General features: G+C 38.1%; 1 protein-coding gene across 2 annotated transcripts; it reads right to left on the bottom strand.

Moving 5' to 3' along the window:
- Window positions 1-703: 703 nt before the first annotated feature.
- ccnd2b (cyclin D2, b) lies at window positions 704-18,437 on the bottom strand. 2 transcript variants are annotated; one of them, XM_079816597.1, is made up of 5 exons: window positions 17,858-18,437; window positions 16,754-16,969; window positions 12,276-12,432; window positions 11,301-11,449; window positions 704-3,282 (listed from the first exon to the last, which is right to left on the bottom strand). In XM_079816597.1, the coding sequence occupies exons 1-5, from the start codon at window positions 18,050-18,052 to the stop codon at window positions 3,115-3,117; spliced, it is 885 nt and encodes a 294-aa protein (XP_079672723.1). In that variant the 5' UTR covers window positions 18,053-18,437; the 3' UTR covers window positions 704-3,114. The 2 variants fall into 2 exon arrangements, with proteins under 2 accessions (XP_079672723.1, XP_079672722.1); XM_079816596.1 differs by having other exon boundaries at window positions 12,276-12,437; window positions 16,756-16,969; window positions 17,858-18,243.
- Window positions 18,438-18,876: the final 439 nt, after the last annotated feature.

The following is an 18,876-nucleotide window of genomic DNA, read 5'->3' as shown; positions in this document are numbered from 1 at the left end:
AACGCGGCATTATTGTTTAAATCTGGTTTTCTTGATTCACAGCGAGTGCCATGTTTTACCATGGCTATTCGATCTAGCTCACTGCAGTGTGAAGTGTCTCATAGTGTCGAACGCACAAGAGTAGCATTATAACAATGTTAAACATACTAAAATGTATGAAATATGATAAAACAGTGCTGCGTTACCACACAGACGCATGAGTGGAAGAAACGGCATAATAAAAGCTCTGCGAAATCCAGGCGTCATCAAGCTACACCTTTGTTTTGAATAAGCGTCCTCTAGCGACTAAAAATTACATATTGTGGCTTTAAATTGGTTTGCTGCCATTAAAATAAAAATGAATTGTTTAAAAGCAACTGTTTGCAAGAATCACAAGTTCTTTGCGATAGATGGCGGCGAACATAGAGTAACATACTAAATAAATTACACTGAACAATGTTACTAAGCAATTTTACGTACCTTCCCAGTTAGAAACAAAATATCTCAATCCCGTCTGTTTTAAAAATTCTAATTGTATGCTAATTTTACTCACTAATTGTAATTATATTGTGTAGTTGACGTAACTCACCACACGATGGCGCAATTATACAGCGTTCTGCTGTACAGCTCACATAAATCACCACCGAAGGGCGCCATTCAGTTACCTGTCCAGTGTTTTTTGCAATTATTAACAACAATAAAAACCAGCTGAACAGTTTTTTTTAAATGGAGATTTATTGAATTGAATGTGTGATAGGCCAAAATGAGGTAAGTGTTCAAACTTACAGTCAAAGGGTGAAAATAATTATGGTATTGCTGAAATGCCACTTCTTTGGATATTTTTTGGACCTTGAGGTGGAACTTTTAACAACAGGTGGCTGCTTCAACAAAATTCAAACAAAATAAAAAAATTATTTAAACAATGTGTTGCCCCAGTCGTACATCTATCACCTGACAAGACATTTCTAGATGTTTGGTGAATGTGTATTTCACAAGCTGATAAAAGAAGTTGGAGGCTTAACCTGTAGGGTAACAAACAAAATAGAGATGTTCAACGCCACTTTTTAATCCTACTACTCTTCCATATACTCTTGACTGAAGTACTGTGAGGTAATGTGACTGTGGGCAGGAAAACAATGAAGGCGTTTCATAACACACATTAATATAATAGCTAGGAGAGAAGTGAGACAACAGTTAAGTTAGACAACATTGAACAAATGAGGCAAGACTGTTCATGCAGATATCTGAAAGTAACACGTGCATGCATTTTCGCTTGTTAAAGGTCTGTCTGCCAGTAAAATAAATGACAGTGTAAATGCAAACAGAAGACAGACATGCAGCCACCATGAAAACACGATCAATGATTCTGTGATATAGCAGCAACATGAAAACCGAAGGTATGCAATAGCTCTTTTTTCATTTTTCTTTTTCTTTTAGCAGCACTGGAACACAAGTTCAAACGTTTACACAGAAATAAAAGGAACTGGGAAACACTAAATGAACACAAGGAATGGATAGCACACAAACGCACTGAAAACCAAAATGTGTGAAAATGACTCAAAAGAAAATGAACATTGTTTCAAAAACACTCTTTGAGCACAAACGTAGAGTTCATTTGCATAGATGTGTTGGAATGGCACATTGGTCACAACACGTTATATTTTAAGTAAACACATCAGACCTCGGAGTTACTTTTAGGTCCACTAATATAAAGAGAACTGACTTAAGAAATCAATTTTCAAAAGTGCAAGAACGAACTAATGAAGAAAGAGAAAGGAAATTGGCATAATGTTTCAAAATATCTTCTTCCTATAAATGAGAAAGTTCAAGTAGATGACAAATAAAATAAAGTGATTTAATGAAATTTGATGATGTCCTATCTATGCTGACATGAATTCAACACAACTAAAAAAAAATTATAAACAAAACATCAAACCTCACCATTTCTATGGCAGCTCAGTAAGATCAGTTTATGGTCTAAATTTGTTGGTCTAAAATTAAAACTATAACCCGCAAGCACACCTAATATGGGAAACCAGCCCCAAAACAAAAATAACTTAAAAAGGAAAAACAATGCCAAAAAAAAAAAAAAATGAAAACCCTTGCCCTCCTCTTGTATAGCAGGGATGACCAGCGAGAGGTGAATCTGAAAGTGCATTTGTATCGAGTATTTGCTAGGAAGGATTTTAAGACTCCCAAATTAATAAACCGCCATAAATCCCTTCAGCATAGCGAGTGTCTCTTACCCACTTGTGATGGCGTTTTTAAACATGTCAAGCATGAGCATAACCTTTAGTCGATTAGATCGTTCCAGAAACCACCTGTCTAAAACCTCACGTGCAAAATCTTTCAATCCGTGTTCTTCAATTCACCTCTTTTCTTCCGTGTCTACCTCACCTTTACTCCACCTTCACTACATACTTAGTGTCTATCTGAAACCGTCCTGCGTGCTCATGAAGCTGTGATGGTCACCATGCATGGATAGAAACTGTTTAAATAGAAACTGCATGCAATAACATTCATCCGTAAAATAATCCCTATGCTAATGGAGTTACTCATACCTGAGAAGTAACTCATCTAATGTTCCTATGATAAGAAAAATGATCCCACTGAAAGGACTGATGGGTGTCTCTGGCCGTCCTCTAGAATAGCTTTTCGTGGGATCACATCTGGATGCACCCTAAATCACCTAGTATATAAAAAAAACGGCCTCTGGGAATTACTAAAGCAATACATTCTATACGATATAAAGCATAATATTCTTAATAATAATGTATTATTCTTCTTCCTATAATTATTAAATACAAATATCAATAGTATTAATAGATACGGTTGCATATAGCCAATACAGATGTATGCTCTTTGTTAAGTAATATACCACATACTGCATTATTTAATCATCGTTTGAGGCCGATTCAATTTAAATTCAAGTATTTAAAACGCCACCGCCTGCAGATATGAGACGGCAGCAGCAGCTGTTTAGCTCCTTACTAAAACGTCAAGCTTGTGTTTGTATACTATGCGCATATGACCATGACGTCAGTCACCTAATGTGGATTTGAAATAAAACTTAAATACAGTAATACAATAATAACTCAATTAATTGTTGGCTGAGGAGGTGTGGTGGATCTGACATCATAAATCGACATCGCGGACATCTGTAGGGGTGCAGGACAGGTTTTGAGATTGCGTCCCTTTGTTGCTGGCTCTGCCCTCCTGCTGTTGTTGATGTTGTTGTTGACTTTCTTTCAGGCTGCTGGTCAGTAACTGCTCAATCTGCTCTTGACATGATTTCAGACAGTCCTAGAAGAAATAGATGGGAAGAAGTAGAAACCAGCATATACCAAGAACTGCATACTGATATACTGCACAAAAAATTTACATAATTTTCTAAATACTTTAATTACGCAGTTTTGCCAATTATTGGAATGATTTGTCCACAACAGTCTATTATTGTATGGACCACCTATAGGGATTTGGTTGAGTAATTCTTTAGTGAGAGAGCGTTAAGTTTCTCAGGGGAAATCAATACTTTTGTGAGAGAGTGTAAAGTTTCTCATGGGAAAGCAATACTTTTGTGAGAGAACGTAAAGTTTCTCAGGGGAAAGCAATACTTTTGTGAGAGAACGTAAAGTTTCTCAGGGGAAAGCAATACTTTAGTGAGAGAGCGTAAAGTTTCTCAGGGGAAATCAATACTTTTGTGAGAGAACGTAAAGTTTCTTGGGGGAAAGCAATACTTTTGTGAGAGAACGTAAAGTTTCTCAGGGGAAATCAATACTTTTGTGAGAGAACGTAAAGTTTCTCAGGGGAAAGCAATACTTTAGTGAGAGAGCGTAAAGTTTCTCAGGGGAAATCAATACTTTTGTGAGAGAGTGTAAAGTTTCTCATGGGAAAGCAATACTTTTGTGAGAGAACGTAAAGTTTCTCAGGGGAAAGCAATACTTTTGTGAGAGAACGTAAAGTTTCTCAGGGGAAAGCAATACTTTAGTGAGAGAGCGTAAAGTTTCTCAGGGGAAATCAATACTTTTGTGAGAGAACGTAAAGTTTCTTGGGGGAAAGCAATACTTTTGTGAGAGAACGTAAAGTTTCTCAGGGGAAATCAATACTTTTGTGAGAGAACGTAAAGTTTCTCAGGGGAAAGCAATACTTTAGTGAGAGAGCGTAAAGTTTCTCAGGGGAAATCAATACTTTTGTGAGAGAACGTAAAGTTTCTCTGGGGAAAGCAATCATTTTGTGAGAGAACGTAAAGTTTCTCATGGGAAAGCAATACTTCTGTGAGAGAAGTAAAGTTTCTCGGGGGAAATCAATACTTTTGTGAGAGAACGTAAAGTTTCTCTGGGGAAAGCAATCATTTTGTGAGAGAACGTAAAGTTTCTCATGGGAAAGCAATACTTTAGTGAGAGAGCGTAAAGTTTCTCATGGGAAAGCAATACTTTTGTGAGAGAACGTAAAGTTTCTCAGGGGAAAGCAATACTTTAGTGAGAGAGCGTAAAGTTTCTCATGGGAAAGCAATACTTTTGTGAGAGAGCGTAAAGTTTCTCAGGGGAAAGCAATACTTTTGTGAGAGAACGTAAAGTTTCTCTGGGGAAAGCAATACTTTTGAGAGAGAACGTAAAGTTAATTATGGGAAAGCAATACTTTTTTGAGAGAATGTAAAGTCTCTCAGGGGAAAGCATTACTTTTGTGAGAGAACGTAAAGTTTCTCGGGGGAAAGCAATACTTTTGTGAGAGAACATAAAGTTTCTCATGGGAAAGCAATACTTTTGTGAGAGAATGTAAAGTTTCTCATGGGAAAGCAATACTTCTGTGAGAGAATGTAAAGTTTCTCATGGGAAAGCAATACTTTTGTGAGAGAATATAAAGTCTCAGGGGAAAGCAAAACGTTTGTGAGAGAACGTAAAGTTTCTCATGGGAAAGCAATACTTTTGTGAGAGAACGTAAAGTAACTCGGGGGAAAGCAATACTTTTGTGAGAGAATGTAAAGTTTCTCATGGGAAAGCAATACTTTTGTGAGAGAACGTTAAGTTTCTCATGGGAAAGCAATACTTTTGTGAGAGAAAGTAAAGTTTCTCATGGGAAAGCAATACTTTTGTGGGAGAACATAAAGTTTCTCGAGGGAAAGCAATACTTTTGCAAGAGAACGTAAAGTTTCTCATGGGAAAGCAATACTTTTGTGAGAGAACGTTAAGTTTCTCATGGGAAAGCATTAATTTTGTGAGAGAACATAAAGTTTCTCGGTGGAAAGCAATACTTTTGTGAGAGAATAGAAAGCAATACTTTTATGAGAGAACGTAAAGTTTCTTAGGGGAAAGCAATACTTTTGCGAGAGAACGTAAAGTTTCTCGGTGGAAAGCAATACTTTTGTGAGAGAATAGAAAGCAATACTTTTATGAGAGAACGTAAAGTTTCTCGTGGAGAAAGCAATACTTTTGTGAGAGAACGTAAAGTTTCTCATGGGAAAGCAATACTTTTGCGAGAGAACAAAGTTTCTCATAGGAAAGCAATACTTTTGTGAGGGAACAAAGTTTCTCGGGGGAAAGGAATACTTTTGTGAGAGAACGTAAAGTTTCTCAGGGGAAAGCATTACTTTTGTGAGAGAACGTAAAGTTTCTCTGGGGAAAACAATACTTTTGTGAGAGAACGTAAAGTTTCTCCGGGGAAAGCAATACTTTTGCGAGAGAACGTAAAGTTTCTCATGGGAAAGCAATACTTTTGTGAGAGAACCTAAAGTTTCTCTGAGGAAAGCAATACTTTTGTGAGAGAACGTAAAGTTTCTCATGGGAAAGCAATACTTCCGTGTGGGAACAAAGTTTCTCGGGGGAAAGCAATACTTTTGTGAGAGAACCTACATTTTCTCATGGGAAAGCAATACTTTTGTGAGAGAGCGAAAAGTTTCTCATGGGAAAGCAATACTTTTGTGAGAGAACGGTAAGTTTCATATGGGAAAGCAATACTTTTGTGAGAGAACGTAAAGTTTCTTAGGGGAAAGCAATACTTTTGCGAGAGAACGTAAAGTTTCTCGGGGGAAAGCAATACTTTTGCGAGAGAACGTAAAGTTTCCCTGGGGAAAGCAATACTTTTGCGAGAGAACGTAAAGTTTCGCTGGGGAAAGCAATACTTTTGTGAGAGAACATAACGTTTCTTAGGGGAAAGCAATCAATACTTTTGTGAGAGAACGTAACGTTTCTCGGGGGAAAGCAATACTTTTGTGAGATAAAGTAAAGTTTCCCTGGGGAAAGCAATACTTTTGTGAGAGAACAAAGTTTCTCATGGGAAAGCAATACTTTTGCGAGAGAGCGTAAAGTTTCTAAGGGAAAGCAATACTTTTGTGAGAGAATGTAAAGTTTCTCATGGGAAAGCAATACTTTTGCAAGATAACGTAAAGTTTCTCAGGGGAAAGCAATACTTTTGTGAGAGAACATAAAGTTTCACATGGGAAAGCAATACTTTTGTGAGAGAACGTAAAGTTTCTTAGGGGAAAGCAATACTTTTGCGAGAGAACATAAAGTTTCTCGGGGGAAAGCAATACTTTTGCGAGAGAACGTAAAGTTTCCCTGGGGAAAGCAATACTTTTGCGAGAGAACGTAAAGTTTCCCTGGGGAAAGCAATACTTTTGCGAGAGAACGTAAAGTTTCCCTGGGGAAAGCAATACTTTTGTGAGAGAACTTAACGTTTCTTAGGGGAAAGCAATACTTTTGTGAGAGAACGTAAAGTTTCTCAGGGGAAAGCAATACTTTTGTGAGAGAAAGTAAAGTTTCCCTGGGGAAAGCAATACTTTTGTGAGAACGTAAAGTTTCTCATGGGAAAGCAATACTTTTGCGAGAGAACGTAAAGTTTCTAAGGGAAAGCAATACTTTTGCGAGAGAATGTAAAGTTTCTTGGGGGAAGCAATACATTTGCGAGAGAACGTAAAGTTTTCTTGAGGGAAAACAATATTTTTGTGAGAGAATGTAAAGTTTCTCAGGGGAAAGCAATACTTATGTGAGAGACTGTCATTTTTCTCACGCAATTTTTTGCAGTAGACCGTACAGTTTTGCGGGAAGAAGGGGGGGGGGGCTTTCTGTACACTGAACTACACTAGAAAAAATGGTTTAGGATTTACTCTGAAACTATTATTACTCAGAAATTGATAATAAATTGCCTGGTTTAAAAGGTGACTTCTGTGAGAATTGTGATGCATACATCACTACACTACTGACAAGAGACAATAGTGTAGTGAAATTGAATGCCAAAAATTTTGCTAATGTGACCGCACCTTAAGTTGGCGGTTCTTAGCCAAAATTAAGTTGCAAACTGGTTTAGGCTTTATGTCGATAGGCTACGAATGACTATGTACTATCAAACAACAAAACTTTGACTTATTGTGCCTGTCTATTTCTGCAGTAACATGGGAGGTCTGACGAAATGATCCCATATCAAACGCTCGTCTTTCTCACGATAATTGAAACCTGACAAGCTTTTCTCTCTCTAAACCGAATGAGACGGCCACAACAGGCCCTGTTGTCCTGACAACTACAGGCACAAGAAGGAATGGTTGCTAAAGGCGGCATGTGGTGCTTTTTTCCAGAACTTAAGTTGGAGAAAAAACTTAACACATTACATTGAGGAAAGACAAAGAATGTGTTCAACCTTATGAGTGTATGTGAGGAGTTTAAATGGGGCGTTCACTCTCTGGGTCTAATTCAAAAAAGTTTTACTGTGAGACTTTCAAAACAGCCTTAAGGCAAGATGTGTACGTTTGTGTTAGACTAAGAGTGTGTGTGTGTGTGTGTGTGTAGCAGTGTGTGCTTTAATCCACAGATGTGGTTGAGAGGCCTGTGTCTCGCCACAAGTATGCAGCTCTGAAAACACACCACCATCGTTGCATTGAACACACACTAACATTCATTCATAAAATGACATTTCTCAATTTCCATACTGTCATGCATGAATGTCCTGCACACGCACATGTACGCTATGTCCACCATTTGTGTCTCAGGGAAAAATCGACTTGTACACAGATACACACATTTAAATAGCTAGTCTTTCTCTTGAAAGACCAACAAGTACACGTCCAATTTAATGTTCAATAAATGCTTTCTAGAGAGTCAGGAGCACGTGGATGGTTTATTTTTAATGGCTACATGGATGACGTCGGAGGATTATAGGTATGTTCAGAGAATTTGACTGCAGGTTGTTTTGTAAACAAGGCACAGTGTAATTTGCAAAGAAACTTTTTTTGAAAGATGAAGCAGATGCTTCAGAAAGATGCTTTGTCTGCAAATGACGGTTTTATGTGGATAATATTTTCAAAACACTTACTCGCGTGCAATGGCTAGTGGGCGTTGATACAGTTTCATATGTAATGACATTATCATAACAGTGGCCGTTTTCTGACAAAACTTGAACTCTGGTGAAAAATGAACCTAGGGGTAATTAACACATGGTTACCGAGTAGATAGTTCTCTGGGATGTGTTTTCATGAAAATCGAATGTAAAGAGTTTTATCTCTAAAAAAGATTAGCTTATAACGCTAGTATATGGGGTATAGAATAAGTAGGGATGCACCGGTTGACCGGCCAAAAACCGGAACCGGCCGGTTTTTGCTTCTAGCGCGCGATCGGCAACCGGCCGGTTTCTTTGTATTCTTCTGCCGATTTATCCGGAAGTGCGCCCGCGTGCACATACGCCTATATTGCAATCATTCGCGAACATGTCACTTGTGTGTTACAAACGGAACCTGGAGAACTGAGGGAAGAGACGAGATACGCTGAAGGGAATGAAGAGCCGCTTTCCTGTGCGAGCTGAAGTTGCGCAAGCTTACCCCTCCGCGCCCTGCACAAGCGCAGATAGTGAGCGTTTGTTCAGCTCAGCTTCTCACGTGTTGGATCGGATGAGAACAAAACAGACTAACTTGTGACAAAGCTGAAATACTTCTTTTTGTAGCCTAAAGAAGAACATGCATGCATTTTAGAAATGAAATACTATCAGTTCTGTAGCCTATAGGATGATCATTTATATTTGGTAACACTTTAGAATAATGGTCATTAGTTAACATTAGTTAACTACATTAGTTAACATTAACTAATAATGATCTGCACTTATAAAGCGTTTATTAATCTTTGTTAATGTTAATTTCATCATTTACTAATGAGAGATAAATGCATTATTAAAATCTTGTTAACATTAGTTAATGCACTGTGAACTAACATGAACAAACCATGAACAGCTGTATTTATATTAACTAACATAAACAAAGATGAACAAATACAGTAACAAATGTACTGCTCATAGTTAGTTCATGTTAGTTAATACATTAACTAATGTTAACTAATGACCATTATTCTAAAGTGTTACCTTTTATTTTACCTTAAAATTACATTGACTTAATTTGATTTAAAAAGCACCTGCTGTAGCATCTTAGTTTTTTTCGTTGCACTAAACATTATTTGATTTAACATTTGAATTGATTTAATGAAATACTTTGGTTTTATTGAATTTCACTGGTAAATACTTTTTTTCTTTACACTGAATTTAAAAACAAATGCTGATTTAAGTAATATCTTTGTTTGGATTGCAGAATATGCAGTTGTTGCCTTTAATTTCACCTTTCAGCCTTTTAATTTCCAATTAAATTTCCTGTTAATTTCAGATTGCGGACTTGTTTTCATTAGCCAAAAGCCAATTTAGCCTGTTAAATACCAAATAAACATCTTGTTCATGTATACTTTCATTACTTTATTGTGTAAAAAAAAAATCGGAAATCGGTATCGGAATCGGCCAGTTTTCTTGAAAAAAATCGGTATCGGAATCGGCCATGTAAAATCATGATCGGTGCATCACTAAGAATAAATCAAATTAAATCGCTAGTTAATACAACTAACAAGGCTCAAAATAGCCTCACACTAACATGGTAGCATAATGAGGGTCCCTACATGCAAACCGAAGCATTGAGAACTTTGTAAGTGTACAAACAGTTTAATAAGAAGATACTTTATAAAGACAGTACATTACGTGTAGACAGGAGCCATCTTGGAAAACAGTCTCGACAGGTCGAGCCACGGTTGAATAATCCGCCATCTCTTTAGTGTGTATCCTTTGGAAGCTCTAGTCTCTGTTGCGTTGTTTTTTTTTAATTATTTTTATTTATTTATTTTCTCTGTTGCATTCAGTGCTTTCTTCCGGAAACAACGGACCATATGAGATCCCAAGTCACAGTTCATCACTTAGCACAGCGTTCGTGGCTCGACTTGTCGAGACTGTTTTCCAAGATGGCTCCTGTCTGTATACACGTAATGTACTGTCTTTATAAAGTATCTTCTTATTAAACTGTTTGTACACTTACAAAGTTCTCAATGCTTCGGTTTGCATGTAGGGATCCTCATTATGCTACCGTGTTAGTGTGAGGCTATTTTGAGCCTTGTTAGTGGTATTAACTAGCAATTTAATTTGACTTATTCTATGCCCCATATACTAGCGTTATAAGCTAATCTGTTTTTAGAGATAACACTCTTTACATTCGATTTTCATGAAAACACATCCCAGAGAACGATCTACTCGGTAACCATGTGTTAATTACCCCTAGGTTCATTTTTCACCGGAGTTGTCCTTTAAAAACTTTCCGACTGAGGGTCAGAATGAGGGTGGAAAATAATTGTTTTACCACATATGTATGTTTTTTTTGTGCAAAAAACTTTAACATTATAAGTGAACCTCAAGGAACATATTACAATTATTTTTAAAAATACATGTCGTGACCCCTTTAAATACTGTTCAGAAACAGAAAGTAGTGCAGCTGCTTTGTTTACAGGGGTTACCAGATAACGGCTGCATTTCTGCTGTTCCAAAAATGCCATCTACTGTCAGAAAGTAAATGTGTATTTTCATTTCAGTCTCCTTCACTCGTCCCGCTATGAGTATTGGGGTGGTTTACATCAGAGTGCGCATGGCTCTTTGACGCAGCATACACGCAGTGATGTACATTTTAACCGGTTGATGGAAACGTTTTTTTAAAATGTCTTCTAAAAATCTGAATAACTCGAAATGTAATATGCTTTAATATATAATACATTTAAATGATACTAAAATAGCACTCTGAGATTTGTCCCGCCCCAACTGTATTATTCTTCAATAGGAAATACGTCAATACAGAAAAGAAGAAAGAAATGGGATCTTCAGGAAGTTGTTTTCTAGTAAAATGTCACAGAACGAATGGATTACTCTACAACTAAGCAAATCAACTTGAGCTAATCAAATTAAACTATACCTCAAAAGGTCATTTGCTATAATGTAGTACTGAGATTTTTTTTTTTTTCCACAGTACAAGATGTTGGGACACTTACCACCTCAGTGTGGGTGATTTTAGCCAGCAGCTCCATCAGATTGTCCCCCCACATATTTTGGTTGCTCTGGTTGGGCTGGAGGCCACATACTGCTGCCCCCACACATCCTGTGGCGATCATGGAGGGAGGGTACATGGTGAAGCTGTGATCTGAGGAAATAACAAACACGCGCACGTCCCGAAACATCATTGACCTGGTCAGTAAGTTTCCTAGAACATTACTCACCTGCATGACACTTCAAAATAAATTCCAATGAAACACTTCTGATTACGCAATCTGTGGTGTCTGAATGAGATCTTACATCTGTTTTGAATTCCACACAGACTTTAACCTGACGTTCACACGCTCTCCGGTTTCAGACCTGTTTTAACATCACTACCTCGCTTAAATCCTCCCGCAGCTGCGAATGGAAAATGAGGAGAGCCTTCCTTCTCCTCCCACCCCTTCTTCCTCCCTCCCTCCCTCCCTTAATCTCTCAAAGGGCTTTGAGGTTCCAGGAACTACTCCCCCTCTTCCTCTGCCTTGAGATCCTGAGAACGGGCCTTCGGTTTTCAGTCGGAGAGGAAAGCCTCTGCTATTCCGTGCTCCGTTCGTTTCATCTGCTTTGTTGGTGTTATCGCGCTGCTTATTTCAGATGCAGAGGATGCAACAGTCATCCCTGAATAAACACTACACTCGAGTGACTGGTGCAGCTGTGCAGTAAACCAACATTCCTAACTTTAGAAAACTGTTAAACACAACGACAAAAACATTTGCAATGGCGCAAAAAAAAAGCACTTCTCATGTTTGCTTGGCTTGTGTTCAGGCCTCAGCCTCTTGAACAGATGCAGGGCCGCAGAAACACACCCAGTTAAATATATAACACTTTTATAGACGCAAATAACAAGGCGGAAAGCATCATAACACATTATCATCATGCATTTCTAACACAGCTCAACACAACATTTCTGATGAATGCGGTCACTCAGCTCCTACCTGTTGCACAGAGGGCAATGAAGGTTTGCGTGTGTTTGCGGATCAGCGTTTGTCTGTCTTCGGGGAAGGGCAGTTTGTGCAGGATGTGTTCGATAAAGTCAAGAGGGGTGATGGCAGCCAGGTTCCATTTTAATTTACTTAGAACCACCAACTCCCACTCCAACAGAGAGAAAGAGGGAGGCAGAAACAGAACAGGATATAATGAATATGAGAGGCTAGCATACAGTGATTATATTACCCACAATACACTATACAGGACGCAAAAAGTTATCTATGAGCAGGCCCAGATGACCTCAGGATGGTCTTTCAAAAACTGGTGGAATTGAATATATACAGGTCCTTTACATGCAATCTGCTAGCTGTAACATCATTTACTACATGGCACAAGCTGATTGGTCTGAAATAGTCAGGTTCGGTGTAAGCGCGAGTACCATGAATGTAAATATATAAATACCATGGTACAATCATTATGATATATGATATAATCATTGTGATACTGTGGTACAATATTCTGTACCACAGTATCACAATCTGATGCCATCACGTCTACATTATTTGTCAATGGAAATGCATTAAACTCCTGACTTCAGTTTGTTTTATTGCCTCCTAATGTTTCAACTGTGCAATTGCAATCTTGTGTGGTAAAAGCTAATTACACGCTACACTCCAGACTGAAAGATTTGAAAATGCAAAAACATGTATTGGCTTAACACACAAAGTCGTGACATAAATCATAGGCTGGACTGACACTGGTATTTATAAAGTCTAGGTTGTCATTGGTGTCACTCGACACATTCTCTAACTTGTGATTTTTCAAAACAGAAGAAACGAGTAAAGATGCTCTTTAAAAATGGATATTTCTTGCCCAAGGGACATAAATGAATCCGGTTGTCATGTAAAGCTCCGCCCCTTGTCTTTGATCTCCACCAACCAGATGCAGCATTCCATGCACACGCTCAACTTCCTTCCTCGCACGTGCCCGGCTTGCTTTGTTTCGCTTGCTGAGGCCGCTTTCTGAGAATCTCGCAAGAGTAGACACACGAGGGGAAAAACAGGCCAAAGTGACAAGCTCTACACCCTTATATTGTGTGTGTTGATGAGTGAAGAAGAGAGTGTGAAAGATTTGAAGTTTGTGAAAACTCCGCTAAGAGGGGACAGTCCCTCACAAAGCGACACCAAGTCACCAAGATCAAGACTGTGTGCTTCAGTCTGATAATAAAAATCTGTTTTATACTAAAATGTCCACTGCAATTTATGGCTAAGCTTTTTGTTTTGACCCAGTTAGACCAGAATTTACCTTCCTTACAGTGCTCTCTCTCTCTTCCTCTGTCGATAAACACACATAAGCTCATCCAAAAGCTCAAGAGGTCATTTCAATTCAGACTTTACCAGGGTTTTACCCTTTAGAATAGACTGTCTGATGGAAATAGATCATCTTTGCCAATCTACACTCTTAAAAATTAAGGTTCCAAAAGGGGGTTTTCACAATGATGCCATAGAAGAACCAGTTTGGGTTCCCCAAGGAACCTTTTAGTTCTTAAAATAAAAAAATGTCCTAGTGTGAAGAGCATTTTAACAATCTAAAGAACCTTTTTGTGCATTGGAAATGTGTTAAAGGATTAGTTCACTTCAATATGAACATTTCCTTATATTTTACTCACCCCCATCTCATCCAAGATGTTGATTTCTTTCTTTCTTCAGTCGAAAAGAAATTCAGTTTTTTGAGTAAGACATTCCAGGATTTTTCTTCACATAATTGTTTTCAATTGCAACCAAAATGTTGAAGGTCCAAATCAATGCAGTTTCAAAGCGCTTTCAAGGGTTTCAGAGACTCACAATCCCAGATGAGGAATAGGGTCTTATCTAGCGAAATGATCAGCCAATAAAAAAAAAGATATATATAGATATATATATATATATATATATATATATATATATATATATATATATATATATATATATATATATATATATATATATATATATATATACTTTTTAACCTAAATTGCTCATCTTGCGCTGCTCTGCAGCCGCCAGTGATTGCGCAATCATGTCGAAAACGTCACACTATACATAGGCGGAAGTACCACCCCTCCTATTTACAAAGCGCACATGTGAAAACTAATGCTAACGCCCTTTAACAAAAAAAGGTAAAACAATGATGTCGGACGATTTTGAAGTTGAAGATTAAGTGTTTTTTGGTAAAGCACATTTGTATTAGTCCTTGCACGTTTGGTTGGGACGGTACTTTCGCCTACATCTAGTCTGACGTCTCAACTTGATTGTGCAATCACTGGCGGAATATGAGCAATGTAGGTTCAAAAGTATATTTTAATTTTTTTTTTAAATGACCGATCGTTTCGCTAGATAAGACCCTATTCCTTGTCTGGGATCACGCAGAGTCTCTGAAGCCCTTCAAAGCACTTTGAAACTAGCCTAGAAATTTAGACGCACCCTAGTGGCAGCAAATATAATTTGCAGCAAGGGTAGTCTAGCAACTCTCCGTTGGCTTGTTAGCTGGACAAACCAAACTCTGGTCAGGCCAATTACATCGTGTATAGAGTTGGTGGGCGGGCTTAACATAATGACGGCAGAGTTGCGGCAGTGCTACTGAAGAAGCTGGCGAACAGCAGCCTTTCGAATCGGCTGTGGCCGCAACTCTGGAAGACTTGGAGTTTGAGAAAAGAACAAAGAACGGCACTGAAGTTATTCTTTAGAAAGGAAGATGTGTTCTGAGTTTTGCCGACTGGATACCGCGAAAGTTTAATCTATCAACTAGCTCCGCTTCACCTTCCTCGTTGCTCTGGTTGGTTGTAGAGCTATCCTATTGCGTGCAGAGGGAATTTGAAAGACAACCGTTTATCCCACCCCTCGGATTGAGCCCTGCCAATGGTGTGTTCCCAGACCCAACATCTTGATGTGGGTCTGGCTTGTCAGGCTACTTTGAAACTGCATTGATTTGGACCTTCGACATTTTGGTTGCAATTGAAAACCATTATGTGAAGAAAAATCCTGGAATGTTTTCCTCAAAAAAACTTAATTTCATAAACATCTTGGATGAGATGGGGGTGAGTAAATGATCAGGAAATGTTCCTTTTGAAGTGAACTAATCCTTTAAGAGTTCTTTATGGAACCATAGATGCCAATTTTTTTTAAGAGCGCATGCATGGGAACCATTCAAAAGCATTCTCACGCTCATCAGAGAATCCCTCACTCCAGCCACAGAGGCCAAAATCACAAGAGCATTTCATCTCAGCTCAAACCAAAAGACCGTTCACTGTCAAAAAACAACCATTAGGGGGCGAAGGAAGCTCTAAACTCACTTCCGCAACAATCCCATAGCTAAATTTCACAATGATAAAAATATGATGAATCAGCAGCTCACAAACTAGGGCTATATATAATATAACATAACATATATGAAGTATTTAATCTGGGGTTTGACACAACAGGTTGAAGACTTCTTGGCCATCCGCTAGTGTTGTAGTCAAGACCACCTAAACCGAGACCAAGTCGAGACCAAGACCAGCGTGTGCCGAGACCAAGACAAGACCAAGACTTTGTGGTGTTGAGACCAAGACAAGACCAAGACCAAGACAGGGCGAGACCGAGTCAAGACCAAGACCAGACCAGCACTCCTTAAATTCATCTAAAAGATCCATATCTAGTGTCTGAGAAATGACTTATATTGAATACGGTAATTAAATACAATTAGAATAGTAAGACACTATAGCGCTGTTACCAATCAAATCACTACCAATAAAATTCATGGCACAGAAGTTGCATCTGAATTGATACGATTACACCTGCATAAATAATGTTCAGATTAATTTAACATTAAGACATTAACATTATTTAACCGTCACAGAATCCTTTATTCAACCGATTTGTTCAAAGCAACCGATTCTTTTAATAACGAAACGTTGCCGAATTAGCAAAGACACAGTTTAAAATGTAATTTAACTTCTTGTTTATAGAATGTTTGTATAAATCAATATAATTTGCAATCACGCTAATATATTCATGAAAACAGCTCTCTTGCTATTGCGATATTGCTTAATTCTATTCTATGTTATATAAAAAAACGAAATCTCAGAATTTTTTGGGCATTTATATTAATATTTGCACATTTCTGAGACAATTCTGCATTGATTTTGAACCCGGCAGCACAGTAACAAAATAAATCACATTACAAAGAAGTAATTGATTGCATTTTAAGCTGTAAGTTTTACATCAAATCACATTAATGATATTAAATCAGACAATGCACCGGCAATTTAGTGATATCCTTGCAGTTGTGGTCTTGACTGGTCTTGAGATAAAATCCCGAGTCCTTTAAGTCCGAGACCAAGACAAGACCGAGGAGAAATGCAGTCGAGACCGAGACAAGACCAAGACCATCAAAAAATGGTCTTAAGACCGGTCTCGAGACCAAGACCGGTCTCGAGTACTACAACACTACCATCCGCAGCTCTTACCAGCAGTTGTTGAGATGTAATAGAGTTGTCTGTGTACATGCAGAGCTTCCTGGCCGACAGCGGCTGGCATGCTTTTAATTTTGAAGCCAGGAAGAGACACACGGCCCCTAAAAGCTGCAAGAAGCATTTTCTTGTAGGAACCGCAGCTAAAAATCTGTCCAGGTAGTTCATAGCCAAGGGGAAGACATCTTCTTCACATTTCTCCTCTTCACAAACCTACAGACACACAGAATTCAATCACAATGTGCATTGAACAACTTCATTTTAAATGTTATTGTACACTTTTGCTGTATGCAAGTCAACCAGGCCATTTCATTATTATCTGATTATTAAGTTTATATAGGTTATATTACATATAAACACTTTTTGTAAGCTATATATGAATTCTACTTCATGCAACATTAGGTTCAACTACAATATGTTACCCTTTTCATGAGAAAGAGGAACTTTCCAGTGGTAAGATCTTCATTCATTTCAAGCAGGGTGTGCTTTGAAACCAAATGACGCCCACACATGACTGCTTTGGTGATTCGTCACGTTAAAAAAATTGATATAACACTCAGTTCCTAATGTCAATGACAGCATTTCATATCAAACATATGTGTGGCTCTTATTAAACTATATCCGGCAATTATGTTGATTTGTTTAACTGTAAAAGATTTCAGCATCGACGATTCTCAACATGGCTGCACTTTCGCACCAAGCAACTGTTTTAAGAAAAAAATTCGCGAAAATTACACAAATGCAAAAAAACATTGAAAATACACATGTAAATAAAGCACAGGCCCTCATCTGTCCAATAAAGCATGCCTCGAAGAAAAACACAAACGCGTTAACTATTAAAATAACATGTATATCGCGAAGTGGTTGCGTTTCCTGCTGATTTCTTGATCAAAATTTCCTTGACAATATTTGCACATCGATGACACATACTATAGCCTACATGTTTTTTAGTTTGACTATTTGAGAAATGTTTTTTGACTTTGCCTGTCTGCCAAAGTCCAGCGATACTTGCCAACACAATCTCCATTACATAATACTATTAGTATAATCATTACACACTCCAACCAAACAATTTCCAGAAATAAACCTTTAACTACAAACCTCCAGCATCCACGTCGAGACCATCCGCCTCATAAAAGGCTGAATATCTTTCTGGACACGTTTAAAGTAGGGTCCCTGCGGAACATATCTGTCCTCCACTGTTAGAAGGCTTTGCAATACTCTTTCATCGCAGAAGATGTTGGGATCTCTCTGAGCTCGCATGATTGTGTCCTTTTCCAAGCAAAAAAGTTCCATGTTTGGGCTTTTCTCGGTGTTATAGGCTACCTAATATAACCACCTCACAGTGCCAGCTGCATGTGGCTGTGCCTATGCAAAAAGGACGATGATGTTATTGCCTTATGCATCAACAGAAGTCTGTTAAAACTTTAACTTTTACATCACGGAGGCTGTAGGCAGGCAGGCACGAGTCTTTCTTTCTGAACTACAGACTACAGATGAAGCAGATCAACTCATATGACTGAATGACCACCCAAAATGCAATGTCGGTCCCTCCTCCTCAATTCACGTTGCAAAAATGCTAAAATTCTCTCCTTCCTGCCCAGTCATGGCACATGCATGGCATTCTAGCCAATCTTTTATTAAACCATACTCAAACACCCGTGCAAAATACATTTAGTGCACTGAAACAGGTCCCGGAAGAGATAATTATAGGTGTTTTTTTTTTTTTTTTTACATGCATGACATAGCCTGCATGACACATGATATGATTTTTTTTTTTCTTCTGATTATTATTTCCCCTCACGTGTTGATGCACATGTCCAACTCATTTAACTCACTGCTACCATTTACTGGTGAATTTGATTACCCCATTTGTATATTTACCCTGAGTGTAAAAAAATGAATGCATTGTTTGCACATTATGCACACTTGAAGCTGGTAATAATTGGGTTAAATGGTTTTGATGGTTTGATTAATGTATAGTGGAAATCCCTATAAAAAAATATTGGGCATACATTGACAATTTACCACTAAATGATTACTACCTGTGGTAGTGGAGAACAAAGCTATAGACACACAAAACGTTTCATGACACAAAGGCAGAGCCTTGAAAAGGGGAA

This window comes from Gobio gobio, assembly GCF_949357685.1.
Source record: "Gobio gobio genome assembly, chromosome: 5".
Classification (NCBI taxonomy): domain Eukaryota; kingdom Metazoa; phylum Chordata; class Actinopteri; order Cypriniformes; family Gobionidae; genus Gobio; species Gobio gobio.
Note: the sequence above shows the minus strand (reverse complement) of the source record. Positions and strands in the feature narration are given on the sequence as shown.

Excerpts from the sequence above, each read along its gene's own strand:
- ccnd2b (XM_079816596.1), bottom strand. The coding sequence starts at position 18,052 with ATGGAACTTTTTTGCTTGGAAAAGGACACAATCATGCGAGCTCAGAGA. Across the intron at positions 16,970-17,857 it reads TCTCGACGTGGATGCTGGAG|GTTTGTGAAGAGGAGAAATG; the intron begins GTTTGTAGTTAA and ends GTGTGTCTGTAG. Across the intron at positions 3,283-11,300 it reads AAATCACCCACACTGAGGTG|GACTGTCTGAAATCATGTCA; the intron begins GTAAGTGTCCCA and ends TATTTCTTCTAG.